Here is an 18944-nt window from a genome sequence, read left to right on the forward strand (position 1 = left end):
CGTGCGGAACGCGGAAAGAGCAGCCCCGTCAGGGCTCGGCAGTCGGCAGACTTTCTTGTTGCTTTAATCACGAGAGAAAACTAAAATGAGGATTTGGCCCCAAAGGCAGTGCAGAATGAAATGGGAATGGGGATTTGATCCAGGGTGTACGTGAGGCACCTTCAGAATAAACTGCGTTTATTTTGATGCTCATTTGAAATGTGTGATCAACTCTGCCAATGTCATAAATGGTACCCTAAGAAAAAGAAAGTTGGATTCTGACTATTGGTTTCCTCTGTTGTAAACAGCTGCTGCATTTTCTACAAGAATTCTCACAGCAAACCATTTCCAGGACTCATGAAATCAAAAAGCAAGTAGATGGATTGATTAGTGAAACAAAAGCCACAGACTGTCGTCTTCATAATGTCTTCAATGACTTTCTTATGTTGTCCAATACACAGTTCATAGAGAACGTGAGTATGTTCTTATACAGCATCATGCTTGTACTTCAGACATTGGTATTGTCTCTTACCTTGATGTGGAGAAGTGATTTGACATTTTGGTGCATCCAATGATAATTTAGAGATGAAGTGGCTTTTAATTGCTTTCTGTTAAAGGATAGCCTAATTCCTTTGTGAGTGATATGCTATCCAATCTTGGCAGATTCTCTTTTGCCTTTTCTGAGGGCACCTTCCTTCCTTTATTTATATGTGATCAGAGTTTTGTTTTAAGGACAGCGAATGAGTTCGGGTCTCTGGCATAATGTGTCTTAATATATCTTCAAAGGTAGTGTGAATGTAGCATTGGAACGCACATGTCTGTCAGAAGATGAGGAATGTTATACGATGCTGTAAATTTGCCCAGTGGTATTATCTTATACCAAAAGCACTTGGTCTTAAAGATGTTGGATTGCAAGGTGTTGTCTGTTACTTCGATCATGATGAGCATATTTTTCGTTCATGTTCCCACTTTATCAGTGTTGCTGTTTTAGAAAGGGAAAAGTTGGACCTGAAAGCCTGTTACAACATTGTGTTACTAGAAGCATGTGCATAATTAAGATATAGAGCTTTAATATTCTTTCAGATTCATGGAGGGATTTTTAGCACTGTGAGTTTTATCAGGTACTTTGTTTTCATCAGCACTGTTTCAGGCCATGTGTGTCTCAGCTGAAGCAGTGATGCTATTATTGGAAAGATGCTTGCAGAAGACAAGATGATGGAAATCTGTATTTCTCTTGTGGGTTTTTTTGGTGGTGGCTTTTTTGCAGAGCTGCAATATCTTTTCTGGTCTACTGTTGCATTTCAGTGTAACGATTCTGCTGAGAACAGTTTGTCCCAAATGTCGTTGAGACTTGGGTGCTCTAAGCCGTTTGTTCCCAAATATAAGTGCACAGAAATAGGTCCTAATTTCTGGCTCTCAATATAGTTACTGTGAGAGATCTGTCTTTTCCCAGGGGTTGACTGAAGGTGTTTGAGAGATTTGGGGTTAGGTTTTCTGGTTCAAGGGAGACTTTATTCCCCTGTGTCTCCTTGTAACTGATTCTACAAAAAAGTGCTAAAAGAGCTGGATAGGAGAGTTCATCAGAACAAACTGAGGGCTAAGGGAGGATGTGAACTTTCTCTACAAGAACAGGAGAAGGATAAACACTGAAGAAGGAAAGCTACCAAAGGACAGAAACGAAAAGAAAAGTAGCCCATAAATAAACTTATGTTTGATTTTGAAAATTTCTTGGTTAACTTTGTTAGGACATTAAAGCAGTTCAGGTCAATCTGTGAACAAGGTTAAATGGTCAACTCTTCTACTACTGCAGTGGCATTTGCAGTCTTGAATTGCCTTGGTTTGAGAGGCTGCCCAGTGGTAAAGGATGATGACTTCAGTACCTGAAGATGCTTGGCATCATCCATGGTTTCTTTCTTAAGAAATAACGTGTAATTAATTACTCATTAACAGTCTGTTTTGTTTTGTTGATGATGCCTGTGGTTTAGCGTCTGCAGTAGTATGTTGTTCTTACTTGTATTCATTTTCCTTGACTTTTTAGAGAGTGTATGATGAAGAAGTGGAAGAGCCTATTCGCAAAGCTGACACTGGAGACAAAACAGAGCAGGTAGTTAACTTGATCTGCCTTGAATGCTGGTGGAAGGTTTTCAGCTGTTGTCCGTCTTCTCATTTTCGAACTTACTTTGCAGATGTGTACAGCTTACAAACCAAACTGTTTCCTTTCTTCTTGCAGTTATTGTTGGATGGTGTGTGTCATTTAAACACAGAGATGACAGTAGCAGTGGAAGCTACTACAGTGTATGATAATACCTTAGGCCTTCCCAAAGCTCAACGCTGTGTCCAGTAGACTTATGTGTTGATTTTCAAATGGCTATGCATGTCTTTCAGCAAGAGAAAGGCCCGGGACCGCAGTAGGACATAGAGGTAGTGAACTGGGGAAGAAGAATCTGACTACAGTTCCCAGAGATAAAAACTCAAAGAACTTTTTATAAATCTTACAGTCCATGTGTATTATACCATAAATGTTCCTTTGAGCTGTGAGCACAAAAAGACAGTATTGTGATGGTGTGGATGTTTAGAACATCTCTGTTTCTAGGAGTAATAAAGATTAATTTAGTCAAGCTAAAAAAGGTTCTGAAGGTCTTTCTCTTACACATAGTGAAAAAACTCATTGTTCTAATTTTAAAAATTTGCATGTGTGTGGCAGTGAGATTGAGTCTTGAGTAAAACGCAACGAGAATGTGTTGTTCCTGTTAATACAGGAAAAGACAAGGGAACAGAAAGAAGCTGATCTCATCCCCAAAATCCAAGAAGCAGTGAATTATGGATTGCAAGTTCTGGACAGTGCATTTGAGCAGCTGGACATCAAAGCAGGCAACTCTGACTCAGAAGAGGAGGAAAGTAATGAAAGGGTGGAACTGATACTTGAGCCAAAGGTACAGAGACCTGTTCTTGCTGGGAGCATGTGTTCGTGTTTGGCTTTTTTGAACTTGCTCTTTTCTTCTGTCAGCAATATCCCTGTATTGGTAGAAGATTGATACTTGTTACCTAAAAAGACCTGAAGGAGAAGTGAGCTACTCCTTGTGTAGCCTGCTTGTCTAGAAATTGGGTTATCCTTAAGGTATGACACCCAAAGGGAGTTATTTTAATGGCAATTAATTTGGAAAGGAAAACCTCCGTTTTGGACAGAGACCTTTAAATATTATGCTTTTTTAGGTACAAACCATATCTTAAGTGGTTTCTACTCTCCCAGTAATTAAGAACCCTAGGTGCAGGATTTGAAATAAGACTAAGACTTGCAAAGGTATTCTTGTGTTAGATGGCACCTAGAAGACAAGTTGGGACCACACAGATAGAAGTAGCCTCCTTCTCTGACAGTGTTAAAAAGGAATAAACCTCAGCTGGTCCACCCAGCTGCATGCTTACATGAAGCATGTCTCTGGTGGGACTCTAAACACGCTTCTGTCTTCCATGAGTTCAAGGTGTGTAAGACTTATACCTTGGGCAGCAATGTGGAGCTGTTTGTAGATGTCAGAAAGACCCAATGCTGTTTCTTTTCAGGATCTCTATATCGACAGGCCTTTACCATACTTGATTGGCTCTCAGCAGTTTATGGAACAAGATGATGTTGGCCTTGGAGATCTCTCTAGTGAAGGTATGTGCTGGCATGACCATTTATGTGAAGGCAAGTAACTAGTTTCTAATCTGAGACTTTGGTCTGTTTTAACTCACAGCCTGGTTTACACTGCTTAGTGTTCTTGCACATTTAGAGATGCTTTGTAATTATCTGCCGGAAAAAAAAACGTGCCTCATGCTGTAAAAAAAAAAAACACTTTTCCAGCATGCAAAGCAGTAACCTCTTGGTAACCTGTACTCTGTGTATTGGAAATGTAAAGTGCTAAAATTTCAGCAGCCTTCAAAGCTCTTCCACACCACTTTATTTTCTGCTCTATTTTTAGTTCTCTTCACAAAGTCTTTAAAGTTGGTGTTGGTATGTCTGGTGACTGTGTTGCTCTGCGTAGAGATATTAGGTCTGATCCTAACTTTTCTGTTTTCATTCATAATAGAAGGATCAGTAGATAGTGATCGTGGAAGTGTGGTTGACAGTGAAGAGAAGGATGAAGAGGTAAGTGACAGGTGACAGAGTAGCAAACTACTTTGCCCAAGCATTCGTGAGTTTCTTGTTGCATGTGAGGCAGTGGTAGGGGTTGGAAGGGACCTCTGGAGATCATCTGGTCAAACCCTCCTGCCAAAAGCAGGCTCACCTAGATCAAGTAGATTAGCTGCCTGTTTTCTTCATGTGGGATCTCAAGATCTCTAAGTTCACTTCATGAAGCAAACCAAATTCTTATAAAAAATTGCATTTGGGGAGAATAAATCTGTTACAAATTAGAGTTAAAAAGAAAGGGATGGAGATGAACAGGAGCAAGTTTAAAAGGTTAAGCAGGTGTCAGTAATGTACCTTCAGGGCTTTGCCTCATAAATCTATTGCATTGAACTGCCAGTTTGTAATAGGTTTTGTCTGCCTTGGCTGAAATGTCTCTGCTTTGTAACTGCTACAGAAGCACTCGTTTTTTCCTGAGGAGCTTGCTTTTGGTGTTGTTGCTCAGTTAAAAGTTAAACACCTTTCAAGTTACTTGACCTGTCAGATGGAGCTTATTGTCTTTGCTAAATTAATGACTTTCTAGTAAGCTCCATTCATAATGATGGTCAGCAATGGGGAAACATCTCCTTGGTCAAGTCACTATGAGATCTGAATGTCCAAATTGAAGCAAGTCCAGAGTTTCTGAGCCTTCTGCTGTAACTATTGGATGAAGTAACATGTGATACTTGAATTTGGTTCTCTTTTGTTCCAGGAATCAGATGATGAATTTGGAAACCCTAGTGAAGATGACCAAAAAATGGTATGGTTATACACACTGTTACATACCTGAAAGCCTTTCCGCTTATAAGACAGTGGGATGCAAGAAAAAATAAATAAGAGCTCAATGCCATTAATTATTAAAAACTTTGGTTGTGCCTGGTTTGTATAACTTTGTATGGGAGGGTTGTCCTGGCTAGATAGCACTGTGTTGTGAAATTGAATTTGGGTTGACCTTAAAGACATGTTTTCAAGCCATAATTAGATGTCAGGTAATGTGGGATGGCATTGTCTGATGTGCTTTGAAGTCGTGAGAATTCAAAGAATCCATTGCAGGAGAACTAGACTCCTGTTGGATTTTTCTCTCTAGAATTAATTTTTTTTTAACTTGTTATGCAGGAACACTGCAGTGTTGGTGTGACATGAAATCAAAAGACAGGAACAGTATTAAATGTTTGAAAAGTCTGTTTAGATAGCAAATGAGAAGGGAAAAGGCATGTTTGAAAAATCCAAGCCTGCCTTGAATCATTGGTAGTAGGAGAAGGAATCTTAGATGTGCCACTGCAAAAGACTTTTATGTGGGAATCCTCAGTCTTAAACAGTGTTTCAAAAAGCTACTCTTTAAATCTATGCATTAATAAAACAATATTGCAAAATTACTCAGATGCTTCTTTAAGCTGTATTAACCATCATAGGGTAACTTTATATTTTGAAGTGAACAAGTGTCTTTGGGTTGTTGACCATTTGGTTTGCTTCTGGGCTCTTGTCCATGCCAGCCCCCAGCTCATAATTCACTTAATCTTTTTCATAATCTTATTGACATGACTGAAGCTAAGTTATGGGCATGTATTGTCTGCCATTCTGCTGTCCACCTTAAGAAATACATTTTGGGATTTTTGCTAGCTGATCACAGTGTTCCTGAGTTAAGGCAAAATGCTAGGTCTTCAGTGGAGAGGAATTTGTAAACTAAAGGAAACAGCCCAGCCAAAACAGTTCAGGCTTGTATATGGTAGCAGTACGCTCCTTGTGAGGAGGCCCTTAGGGTCCTCACATATATCTCTGGTTCAGAAATGTTAGATGACACAGCACAAGGGTGTACTAGACATGCAGTGACTTTCTTGGAGCTAGAAATACTCCTTCTTTACCTCTCAAAAGCTGTAAAGCACCTCAAACTGATTAATGAATGTTTTCCTCCTTTCAGAAAGTTTGCTTTGAATATTTTATCTAAGCAGATGAATGTTTCTGCTTGTTTTGTGTGCCAGCTTCGGAGAACTTAACAGGTTATTACTGGATTTTTTCAGAGGACAGCACAGATGAGTGATGAAGATGATTATGATGGCTGTGATCTCTTTGACTCTGAAAAAGAGGAAGATGAGGATAGAGATTTAGATGAAAACACAAGGCCTGTAAGTATTTGTTGCCTCCCTAGAGATTTGACTTAACTCATGAAAAGTCTGTCCTTAAAAGGATTATAATGGTAGCTCTCAGTTACCTGGGATGGGTTACTGTAGAGAAAACCTGTAAAAATCCTGAATGCTCTTTCAACATGGCTGTTCAGGCTTTACCCTTTTAAGCTACAGGACTCTTGCACCCTAAGCTGGCATCAAAGCTGTCTTTAAACATCATTAAGAAATTACTTGTTGCATTTGTGTGGAGTAAATGCTTCTTGCCTGTCTTGCCCCACAATGAGGGGCTGGTGAGTGATGTTGAACTTAAGGGTAGCCTTGGCTTTAGCAACCATGAAATTATAGAGTTTAAGATTGTCAAGATGTCAAAGAGCATGAAGCAAGCTTACAGTGGTTTTCAAGAGAGCAGCCTTCATCGTCTTCAGGCATCTGCTTGGCAGTGTCATAGGACAAAGCCCTGGAGGGAAGAGGGCCCAGAAAAGCTGATCAGTATTCAAGGACCATCTCCTCCAAGCCCAGGAGTAGTGCAGAAAGGAAGAAGGCAGGCAAGAATGCCAGGAGAGTGGTATAGTGGTGTGGATGAATAAGGTGTTCCTGGACTTACTTGGGAAAAAAGAAGATTCTATAAGCAATGGAAGCCAGAATTGGCTGTGTGGGAGGACTGCAAAGAAGTTGTCCAAGCAGTCAGGGATCAGGTTAGAAAAACAAAAGTACAAATAGAATTAAACTCACCTAGGGACATAAAACGGGAATAAGAATTTCTCCAGGTACATCAGGGACAAAAAGGTGGCAAAAGAAAATGTGGGGCCTCTCCAAAAGGGGAATGGAGACCTGGTCATGATGGATACTGAGAAGGCTGAGATGCTCAATGACTACTTTGCCTCAGTGTTCACCACCAATGGCTCCAGTTGTACCACTCAAGTTCCAGAAAACACAGGTGGGGAGTGGGAAAAGGAAGATCTGCCCACTGTAAGCAAAGAACAGTTTTGAGGTCATCTAAAGAACCTGAAGGTGCACAAGTCCATGGGGCCCGATGAGACCTACCCATGGGTCCTGAGGGAACTGGCAGATGAAGTTGCTAAACCACTGTCATATTCAAAAAATCATGGCAATCTGGTGAAATCCCTGCTGACTGGAAAAGGGAAAACATGAGCCCATCTTCAAAAACAGAAAAAAAAAAAAAAAAAAAAAAAAGGAAGACCTTGGAAACTATAGGCCAGTCAGTCTCACCCCTGTGCCTGGCAAGATCATGGAGCAGATCCTCCTTGCTAAGGCATACAGAAAATGAAAAAGAGGTGATTGGTGTTAACATGGCTTCATCAAGGGCAAATCATGGATGCCCCCTCTCTGGAGGTGTTCAAGGACAGGCTGGATGAGGCCTTGAGCAACCTAGTCTAGTGGAAGGTGTCCCTGCCCCTGGCAGGGGATGTGGATCTAGACGATATTCAATCTCCCTTCCAACATAAACCATTCTATGAATTCATGCATGAGGTGAATTAAAAATTACGTAATCATAAGGGGCTAGAAGTGCCTTTTATTTTTTTAATCTTGAGGAACTCATAATCTCTTAGTTGGCTTCTTAATAGAAAGCTGTATTGCCTCTTCCAAGGGCTTCAGTCAAAGGCTAGACAGAATATATTTAACAAGTGAGGCTGTAGAATGCAGAATATAGCTCCAATTGCATCAAGTTGGTAACTGGATTGTAACTAAAGAATATGTTGTTATTTGTCCCTACTTCTCAGAAAAACAAGAGACCAACGTCGTTTGCAGATGAGCTGGCAGCTCGAATCAAAGGAGAAGTGCCAGCCAAACAGGATGAAGAGCGTTCGTGTAAGCTAACTCTAGTTTTGATAAGTGTTTATGAGATAGTGGGGAACTTGGGAAAGAGCTGGACAGGAGATTTTGTGCAACAGGTAAGGTACACAGATCTGTTATTTTAATATGTATTATGTGAAAGCCCATCAAGAGGAATTAAAGACACTTATTTTGTGTTCTGGGAATTTTTTTTGGCCACAACCTCTAGGACTGAATTTGAATTCACGGAGTGTTATAGTGCAAAACGTGTACCTTTCAAGTGAAACAGGTCACTCCCCAAGAATGCGTATTGTTAGAAAGGTTTTCTCTCCAATCTAATTATCCCTCTGCATGTAAAACTGTGCATGTTTGACCATGTGTACTTCCTTCTGTTACATGTATGTGGAATCCATTGGCTTCTGCAGTTGTTCTGTGAGCAGTACAGTGGAAAACACTTCAAGCAGTAGTTTTTTGATTTCATGTGATGTGGGTTGTTCTGTGGCTTAAATATACTGAGCTTTGAGGAATTTGTCCTTGATACTGTTTTCTGTGATATTTTAAACCAAATAGTACATTTTTTGTGTCACTTTCAAAGGGAGAGACCTCTCTAAAATGGTTATCCTTGCAGCAAAGCAGCAGTTGAAAATAGCTGACTGAAATGAAGTTGGCAAGTGCATGTGAATCTGCTTTTGACCTGTAATTCTGAGAGCATGAACGGACAAGAACAGTGTGTCTTTATGTTCTTTAATGGTTCAAACAATCAGGTTAGGTCTGTGAATATCAGAATTTAAAACCTACCAGCTTACTTTGTTCAGTTACAGGGAAATCTTCCATTCATTGAAATAATCTTGTGATAGCAGGGCCGGATTAAATAAAGCTCTGACTTTGTTTTTGGTAGTTGAATCAAGGTATAGTATATCTGGGGCCATTCGAGGTGCTCAAAGGTTCTGCATGCTCTGTGTGGGATCTGAACCACACAGAATGGAATGCTGCGTGGCGCTGTCATCTCGGGTGACACTAGTCTCTGTGTGGGCAACTGTGTTAAACCCACAGCCCCTGATAGAATGGTGCTATTAAAATTTTAACTTCTAATTTTAGAACCTGCACTTTGTAAGATTGCTTCAGTGGGCTGATTTGTATAAAATCATGTAGGTCAGCTTGGTTAGATTTTTTTTTTTTTTAAGGTTTGTTTTACCATAGATTGATCACAGGCTACAAGTAAAGGTGGACTATTTTATTTTTGCTTTGAAATTTTCTTCTTGAAGCCTTGTCATCAGAGACCAAACCAAGGAAAACCCTGAAAGAGAAGAAGGAAGTTAGAGTTCCATCAGATGGTAGGACATCCTTCTTTTTATTTTTTGATTGTGGGCTGGATCGTAAGATACCGTATAGGAAATTGTGGCATGTCATATAGAAACTGAGTGAGATATTAGTGAGAATCCTTCAAGGTGAGTGCGTAAGCAAATCTAGGTTGTGAAATACATGTAAAACAAGGCTAGAAACAGGCTTAGAGTTCCTCTTTAAACGTTGTCTGCTGGAGCAATCACATCCAACCCAATCTGTCTACTGGAGGTTCTCTATGTGTCACGTTCATAAAAGAGAGAGGGGATAGAATCAAACTAGTTTTTATTTTGGTTATCTCTTCAGTTCCCTTTCCTGAAACTTGGTGAGTCTGACCGCAGCTCTTGGCTTTTGTGCTTTCTAGAGGAAGATGATGACATCTTCAAGCCTCCTAAGCTGACTGATGAAGACTTCACACCATTTGGTTCTAGGGGTGGCCTCTTCAGTGGTGGAACAGGTCTCTTTGACGATGAAGAGGTGAGAATGCTGGAAAGGATAAAAGTTGAGCATGTCTCCTTTTAAAGACAAAACAAAAGATTCCCACAAATTCCCACCTCTGGAAGACAGGGAGAGGAAACAGCATTTTCTTGCATGGTAATATTCAAGTGTAGTGGAACAGCGTAGCTTTCCAGTGGAGAAACAGGACTATACAAGGTCAGACTCTCATTTTATTGTGCAGTTGATACTCATAACAGTCAAGGTGAGTAAACAGCAGTAAACAGACTGATAAAGTAAGGAAGCTTCTCTTCCCAATGTATGCACTCAAGTTAACGCTTGAGTACCTAGGTTTAAGTCTGTATGTGCAGACAGTGTTTTGAGAAGGGAGTGGTAGTTACCTCCTCTATCTTGGCTTAGAAGTCCTTCATGTTCTACATGGAAAAATCTGCAGCTGTCTTTTCCTACAAAAAAGCCCCAACAAATTCACCACTTCCTCCTCTTTTCATTTTCTTCTACAATCAGAGTGATCTTTTTGCTGAAGCACCAAAAGGAGAAGAATCAAAAGAAAGAGAGGAGCATTTCCCAGTAAGTGAAGGTAAGAAGCAGTTGTTTCCTGTAGTCCTGGCTGTGCTGTGATTTATCAGTTTTTCTTTACAAACTAGAAAATCTGGAGTAGCAATTGTTGGCAAGTCTCTTCTCCTCAGTCTTAATGGAGACAAGCTGTGTTTTCCATGAATTTTAAATGTGTTTATTCACTATGATGTCTTACACCTACTCTCCTGGAGCTGAAAGAATGCGTCTTACTGATGTTGGCACGGTTCTCTGCATGCACTGGGTTCCTGCTGGTGAAGAGTGCTTTGCAGGGTCCAGGTGTGGGTTTCAGTGGAGTAAAGATTTCTTCTTGCAGATTAATGCACTTCTGTTTCTCATTAGCTGCATGTCTAGACACTCTAGGAGTCTGAGCACACATTCTGTACTGCAGCAGCTTTTACTTTGATGAATTTTTGGCTATGTGTTGGGAGACTAAGCTGTTTTGTGTATTGCATTGAAATGGTTTTGAACGTGTGAATCTGAACTCTTGTAAATAATGCTATGTGTAAGTGTATATCATGTGTATAAGCTGCAGTTCAGTAAAATTGTTTTGTGAAGTATTAATAGAGGAAATACACCTGCAAACCTCCAGAACTTCAAGGAGAATGTCTAAAGAGTTCTCAGCTGTTAAGGGAAAAAACAAACAACAAACCTGAAGTAGCTCAAAAGACTTCTTGGATTCCTATTTCTATGATAGAGTTCTGAAGGCTTTGACAGATAAAACAAGTGCATACATTTGTTTTGTACTTCCTATGATTTCAGCATCCTCTGCAAAGTCCTTAAAGAAAGTTCCTGCAGGTGCAGTATCTCTGTTCCCAGGTATGATTCATTCAATAGCAAACGCTTAATGCACAAAATGCTCTTTTCTTCCTCAAAACCGGCTGGGGAGGTTTTAAAGAAGAAAACTATCCAAATACCGCAGCACTGCATTGCTTAGTCATATGCTTAGTAACAAATACATGTGCTTCCACCTGTGTTTGCCTAAACTGCAGCATGCTTTATAGGTAATCAGGATTCTGTAGGAGCTCTGAAGGTCCGTGTCATTGATGGCAGTTACTAGTAGTTGTCAGCTTCCAGTGCTGTGCTGTGCAGTTCTGAGGATGTATATTACTCTGCTATTATGTAGCAGTGCATGCAGACACCCCTTCCCTCTGCATTGAGAGAGAAGTGCATTTTGGTCTCCCAGATTTCATGATATTCCTTTGGTCTTGCAAAAGAACACTTTAAACATCAAGTTCCTATGCTTTTTGTGGCACAGGTTTCTCTGGTTTTGATTAGGAGGATCTGTATTCATGGGGAAGGACCAGATCTACAATTCAGAGCTAAACAAGATAATTGTACTAAGATCCCTGTTCCATATCAGACTTCAAGCTGAGCATTGGAAAGAAACACATTGCCAGTCTCTTTGAATCAACAGATTTTTCTATCTGTCTTTGTGTAGGGTCTTCACCTGATTGAGTTACCATAATATTAAGAAAGGCCTATTTTAACACTTTGGCTTCAGTTAACTCAGCCCTCAGTCAGCATGTTTTTAGAGTAGGCTGTATGCAGATACAGACTTCTTACTCAGGATCAAAGATACACATCAACAATGGTCATTCTACATAATTGTTAGACTTGGTAGCAGATGGAGGTTTTCCTTCGCTCTTTTTTGGAGGTGGTGTTGCAAATGCAGTGAATTTCCCATCATTCTACAAGTGTCCTGTTCTAGTTCATCAGGAATTAAGTTATGCAGCATTTATGCAAAGTATTTGGTTGCTGCCTCCACGAAGACAGGGTAAAGTCACCAGAGAAAAAAACAAGATTGAGGCTCCTTTGCTATTTGAAATCACTTGGTGACCGCATTCCCGGTCAACACTTTGTTTAGCAACTCGAGAATGTTTAATTAATTGAACTTCGTGACTGTATTCCTGTGAGTCCTGTGGCACTTTCTAATTGGAGGATACCCTTTTTTAAATACTAAACTGCTGCTGTGTTGGTCAAAATTTGTGCGGGCTACTAACTTTTAACCAAATAGCAGATGTTCTACTTTCTGCCAATCTTTAAAATACATTTCTCCCCACCCTGCTTCCCTCCTAGTTTCCAAGCATCTATATGTAAGAAGCCAAAAGAACCCTTAGAATCAGGCTGCCAGTTTTGACCGAAAACACTAGAAGTGTTTGCAGTCTATTGGCATGCAGATGTCACTGAAGCTGAACATTTCTACACCAGATGTAGAAGAAACAGTGGTTACCAGCTTACTCTAGTTGATCACTGCCATATCTGAAGTGCGCAGCGATCTAGGGAGGAGACTCAGCCTCATGCTGCAGTAGTGCCAGTGGTCTTGCATGAAAATGCAGTTCCTCAGAAGACCTTAGTCTCCAATGCTTCACTCTCCCCAAGCATCTTACCACTTTGATTTGTCTACAGTGATGTAGCTTGCTAAAGTAGGATTCTGGCTTGGAAATCCATAGGGGCAACACTGTGGAATTACTGGGTCTTCTAGCTTTAATATGGAACCTGGCTGCTGTTCCTAGGGAATATGAATGGGCTGGAGGAATAAGTGATTGCAGTGAGAGTGAGTGGGACATCTGTCTGTGACTTGGCTGTAGCAGGAAGTTTCTAGCTAATGCTTTTAATGCAGCATTTTTGCAGGAGCACATTAAAAGTTGGTGTGATGGCAAATCTGCCTGGTTCCACTTATTATGGTATAAGTTCAGCTTTTTTGGACATCTGGCAATGTTCTCCGTGTGGTTCATTTTGGGTTTTGTTTTCTTTTTTTCCCCATCTGACCTGCAGGAGGAAGTGATGTGTTTAGTTCCACTGTAGTTGTGGAAAAAGACAAGAAATCTGCAGGACAGAGCACAGAGAAAACTTCTAAACAGCCTGGCAAGGTTGTTCTGTTTGATGACGACGATGATGATGATTTCTTTGTGGGAGCAACTAAAAAGCCTCCAGATTCAGGTACCTCTATTACACGTGCAGTGGAAGATTAAATGTTAAAGGTCATCAAAATTCAAATTGATAGAAACCAATGAGTTAAAAAACTCAAATCTACATCACTGCTACTTCTTGAGCTTTTTGATTCTGTTTGGGCTTTTTTTGTTGTTGTTGTTATTGGCATTTCTGTTCCGCAAAGCAGCATCGAACTAGTTTATTTGTACATGCTCTCTGCCAACGTTCCTCTCAGGATGCTCCTATTGCTAGGATGCTCCTTCCATTGCTAGAATCAGGGAAATGATACAGAATTTATTCACACAACCTTGAGCCCCATGCCCAGCACACTCTATTGACAGGCTCTAGGTCTTTAGAAGTGCCAAGCAAATAAAAAAACCCCTGGCTTTACCCCAATGCTTGTTGACTGCACTCTCTGTCAGCAGTGCTCTCAGGTAGGTGTGTTTCATTTTGGAAACTTGTCTAGCTATTTCTCTTAAAGACTCCTAATGTTGGTCATCTTTAAGAAGGGAGCATGTTATCCTTTGAAACTCTAGTATCTTCTCTTGTTCAGTACTGGTTGCTCTAGTTTTGTCATTCCTTGTTTGTTTGTCCTCCTAATGCAGTCAAGCCCACAACTGACCTTTTTGATGATGACGAAGAAGGTGACCTATTTAAGGAAAAACCTGCCATTCCTCATGTGGTTGCTGGCACAACTAAAGAAACAGAAAGTCATAGGGAAGTAGTCATAGAAAAAAAGGTAATGGCATATAAGTAGATTGTATGGCTAAGGCTTTAGGAAAAAATTGCTACTGCAGCTGAAGTCATCTTTATGTGTACAACACTATGGAAGTGCCATATTTTTGAAACAGAACTAGTTACATAGGGTTTTCTGTGACTCAAGTGCTTCAGGGGTCTTTAAATGTCTTTTGTCTCTCAAACTTGAGATTTATTGGAGATTCTTCTTATGCAGGCAGTAATTAGAAGAATCTTATTTAAGTAGGATTAAAATGAGAACAAAATAGGAAGCCTCTGATATTAGAAAATGTTTATGAAGTTATGGTTGAAATTAAACCAGCCCGAGTTAAGAACCTTTTGTATCAGAGTTCTGTCCTGTGGAGACTGTCTGCACTTGTGCTATCTGCTGATGGCAACTTAACTGGTAACCCATTGCTTCTATGCATTGTGGGAGAGGAAGGTGGATGTCACAGTTCTACCTAAGCATGTACAGTACTTGGTGTGCTTAAAAAGCTGTTTTTCAGCAAAAAACTTCTTATATTGTAGAAAGCTCTAAATGCTGTTCTGGGAACACTTTTACAAAGATATGAGAGCCTCCTAATGCCCACTCCACTTATATTCCTCAAGACACTTCTCTGAAAATGAAGTAGTGCTGCTTTTAACTCCATGGCAGGCATTATGTATATGCATGTTTGCTGTCCAAGGGGCGTTTGAACATAATGAGCTACAGCTACAGTGACTCTTCCCTCTGGATTGAGGAGCACTTGTTAAACATTTTCATTTAGCTCACAAGGAGGCCTGTCATGAGCTGCCAAATGTATTTTCCTGCTGAGAAGGATGGTGGTAGGAGGGGAGGTCTATGGTAAGACCTGCAAGTCATTTGCACAGCTCTAGCTATGCGTGAGGAACTGCCACAACATGTGGGTTTTGGTCTTCAGCCCATGGGTTGTGTTCTGTGCCTTCAACTGCTGAGACTGCCAGCAGCATGCCTCTTAGAGAGGGTCATATGATGTGCCTGCCCATGGATGTTGATGCAGTGTTTCATTTGTCCTAAAGAGTCAACAGGCATCTGCAGGTGAGGACTTCAAGTCTTTATCTGAAACACCTCCAAGAAAACAGAGAGGCCTCTTCTCTGATGAGGAGGATTCTGAAGTAAGTATCTCTTCAATAATTCCCTACAGAAATTTCATGAATCCCCCTGACTTCAATCCACTTATATGTGGGGACTCACTATTTACCTGTAGGACAGGGGACTCTGACATCTATGCATCTACTTCCAGCCATCATGAAGGCTCTTTCCTTCTCCAAGAGTGAAATCTCTGGCAATGTTTTCCCTATCTTCATTTCCCTATCTTCAGAAAGTTAAACTTGTGTGGTGTGTACAGGCATAAACTGAAGGCCTGAAGAGGGAAAAGAGCAGTGAATAAAGAATCACAGAAGAGTGCATATAATTAATCTTGCATCCTTGACTTCCAGCTAGCAGTTAGTCTGCAAAGCTGAGGAAAATCCCTGTAGAGTTGCAGATGATTGGCACATCTGGAAAAGCCAGTCTTTCCATACTTCACAGGCACGCTTCTTTAAATGGGACAGTCATGTTTTTCCTCCTAAAAGTTCTTAAATACATAGCATTGCTTTCCAAAGTGACATTTCTTTGGTTTGCACAGGACTTGTTTTCATCAAGTAAAACTATAAAGTCCAAAGCTACGTCTCTCCTCACCAGCAAGTCCATGACGAAAGCTCCGCTCTCCTTGTTTGACGATGATGGAGAGGTAAGTACCACTTCCTGATACTGCCTGTGTATGGGAATGCTTCTGCACAGCCTCTTGCAAATGCAGCAGGAAATGTTCAGAAGTTTACAACACCAGGCTTGGAAATGGAGCACTATATTAGAGCACCAAATTGACCTTGCATTGTGTAGCAGTTCTGAGTATGTGGACAGCTTTATGGAGGAGAGCCATAGCAGGGACTCTTGTGAGTTCTTGGTGTCTTTTTAGTATTTTGCAGTCGGTCCATATCATCTCTGGACCTAAATACGAAGGACGTTATCCGTTGTTTATAGGACTAGAAAACACTAAGCAATAGAATGGCTAATACTTTCAGGAAGCTGTTTTGTCCTGGCCTGTGTTACCTAGCGACATGGATGACTTCTTACTTGTCTTGTGTCGTGGCTGGTAATACTCCTTTTTTCTTGCTTTTCAGTGTTTAAGAATTGTGGCTGCTAGTGTAGAAGCTGAGATTAGAGCACAGTTTGTGCAAGAAAAATTAGCAGAATTGAATTAGTGTGTACTTTTCTTATCTGTTTTACCCTCTTCTCCCTCCCACACACCCTCCAAAGAACTTTCACCTCTGGGCCTGCAGCCTACATGGTGAGTTAACTTATCCTGTAGTCTTAACCTGAGGCAGGTAGGAGATCTGCTCCGACTCATAAGATAGACAACTTGTAGAAGTTCAAGATAAAGGTATTCCTGGTCAAGACAGAGCTGCTTCCAGCTCACCATTCTGAATAAGGGCTGTTCAGAAATGGCTGTCAGGATAGTGAAGGTTGTGTTATGGAACTGAAGTTTAAATTGAGTGGAGAAGAGCATAAGTAAGTGTTAGGTGATGAAGTCAACATATGCTCTTGCATATTTTGAAGCCTATATAATAATCTGCATAAGGGTCTTCAGGTGAGAAGCCCTGGTTCTTGCCCATTGGTAGTGGTTCCATTTGCCTGTGGCCTATCCTCTCAGAATAGGGTTTGTTTGCTATTTAATTATGTAAATATAGAAACAGTGCCCCATTTTGTCAGCTGCTGTGCAACAAAATTGCTGAGTGGTGGTTTTTGGTTGCTGATCACGCGTTACGGTGGAAAACTCATGGGCCAAAACCAGGCTGTGTGCTTACAAGTTCCTGATCTATTAAATGCTGTTAATTTCCTGTACCAGAATACTGTATCACACTTGAAATTGTCTTCAAAAAGGCTTCACAAAACACCGTTTCTTTAACCTAATCTGGGAAGTGAGTGGGCACTGTCTGGCATGCTGATGACTTCTCAGCGAGCTTTTTGTTATGACTTTGGTCTTTCGTTTAAAAATAAAATAAAATTTATCTTTAATTATTTTAAGGATATCTTTGGTGTGGTACCTGCCAACAAACAACAGCCAAAACCTCCAGAAGAGAAAGCAAAACAGTCAAAGCCAATCAAGAAAGCCTCCAGCCTATTGTTCAGCAGTGATGAGGAGGTACTGAGGAGTAAGATTCGGTTGAAAGGGTTACTGGCTTTATGCTGAGCAAAGCATAAAACTGTTGACATGAGAACCAGTCACTCTTTGCTGTGTCCACATGCCATGCTCAGTGCTATCCTGTTTGCAGCTGCAGGAGCTGTCTGTTTCTTGGTGTGAATTATCTCAGGATCTAGATAACAGAAGTCATATGGAAGAGAAAAATCTGTATTTTCAATGTAACTTTTCAAAGTTTTAGAAGTGGTGTATTTTGGTTTGGATTTTGGGGCTGGGTTTTTGTGTTTGGCAGGATTTTTTTTCATTTTGGTGTTTTTGTTTGCTTTGAGGTTTTTTTAACCTAGGGATGGGAGAAACAAAACAATTAATTGAGGTTCCCAGAGAGCAGCCCTCTTCTGGGGATGGATTAGCTGTCATCCTGCATCTTAAAGGAAAGCCAGAGACACTAAATAAATTAAAACTTGTCTGAATTAACTTGAATGAATAGGATCCTATCCTTCTCAGCCCCCATCCTGCCATGTTATTGCTTGTTGTATACTAGTAATATCTCTAGATGCGTTTTTATCTTAATGTAGAATAAACCAAATTCATACTTATAACATGCCTGTAGTCTCTTTCAGAAAGGGGATCAACAGAGGTGAGGAATGGGGCAAACCATTTGAAATTATGGGAATAATCAAAAACAAGCCACAAAACTCTCCTATCCCCAGAAATGTTTCAGTTTAATGTAGATTTTCAACTTACTCAGTTGGTAGGCTTGATAAAGTGCTAGATCTCGGGGGTGGGGTGTCAGAAGTGCAGCACCATGCATTCTAATATAAAAGTCCTGAGCATGGGTGTTATGTTTTTCATTGTTTTGTTTGGGATTTTTTATGTTGGTGTTTTGGGGTTTTTTTTCGTTGATTTGGTTTTGGTTTGGTTGGGGTTTTTTTTGTTGGGTTTTTTTTTTTTTACCCCATACATCAAACTTGCTGATTAATTCTGTGGTTCTTAATTCATGTTCTACTAGGTGACCTTACCCCTGAGACAGCAAGTTGACACTGACTTCAGTTGTCAATAGCAACTGTAACTGTAAGGTGTGTGTACCCAGTTTTACTGGGTAAACACTAAAAGGTGGCCAGGCCCTCTACAGAGCCTGAGCAATGTCAGATTGCAGTAGCTAACAGAAAGGCAGGAATATAAACTAGTAGAGAGATATGACTGCCAAGACGCTGAAGTGTTTCTCCTTGTACAAAAGATGGGAAGGTGGCTTTGACCAACACAAAAAGCTTAAAGGTTCTTTATTTTTAAGGAACACTGGAATGTCTCCAAGCCAGCTAAACTTCCTTCTGAAGATGACCAGAAAGAGGACCCCACAAAACCTCCTAGCATTATCAGTCAGGCTAAAGCCATGAAGAAAACAAGCCTCTTTGAGGAAGAGGATGAGGAGGATTTATTTGCAATCACTAAAGAGAGGTAACAGTCCTGGGAGGGGAGAGAAAGGTGAGGGGCATTTTTTCAGAATAGTCTGGCAGTGCCCTTGAAACTGTACAGACAGGCATATTGAAAGTGTTGTTCCTTGATAGTGCTGCTGAGAAGTAGAGGTGTGTGAGCAGTAATGGGCAGGGCAGGGTTCTTTTATCTCTTTTGTATCTGTGCTGGATCATTTTCCTTGCCACCACAGAACTG

The 18944-nt window shown here is 40.6% G+C and overlaps 1 protein-coding gene across 1 annotated transcript in view; it reads left to right on the forward strand.

Annotated features, from left to right (window-relative positions):
* Positions 1–357: 357 nt before the first annotated feature.
* Positions 358–18944, forward strand: part of LOC128968068 (WASH complex subunit 2A-like) — a 31645-nt gene continuing 13058 nt past the window's right edge. The window contains exons 1-18 of the mRNA XM_054382391.1: positions 358–452; positions 2018–2083; positions 2739–2912; positions 3538–3631; positions 4044–4102; positions 4833–4880; positions 6139–6243; positions 7986–8073; positions 9303–9371; positions 9743–9855; positions 10339–10411; positions 11170–11226; positions 13186–13350; positions 13947–14080; positions 15115–15210; positions 15723–15827; positions 17163–17279; positions 18568–18731. Coding sequence (XP_054238366.1) covers positions 423–452; positions 2018–2083; positions 2739–2912; positions 3538–3631; positions 4044–4102; positions 4833–4880; positions 6139–6243; positions 7986–8073; positions 9303–9371; positions 9743–9855; positions 10339–10411; positions 11170–11226; positions 13186–13350; positions 13947–14080; positions 15115–15210; positions 15723–15827; positions 17163–17279; positions 18568–18731 — 1757 coding nt within the window. The 5' untranslated portion in view covers positions 358–422. The remainder of the gene's footprint in view (positions 453–2017; positions 2084–2738; positions 2913–3537; positions 3632–4043; positions 4103–4832; positions 4881–6138; positions 6244–7985; positions 8074–9302; positions 9372–9742; positions 9856–10338; positions 10412–11169; positions 11227–13185; positions 13351–13946; positions 14081–15114; positions 15211–15722; positions 15828–17162; positions 17280–18567; positions 18732–18944) is intronic.

Source organism: Indicator indicator, chromosome 7 (genome assembly GCF_027791375.1).
Source record: "Indicator indicator isolate 239-I01 chromosome 7, UM_Iind_1.1, whole genome shotgun sequence".
Lineage (NCBI taxonomy): Eukaryota > Metazoa > Chordata > Aves > Piciformes > Indicatoridae > Indicator > Indicator indicator.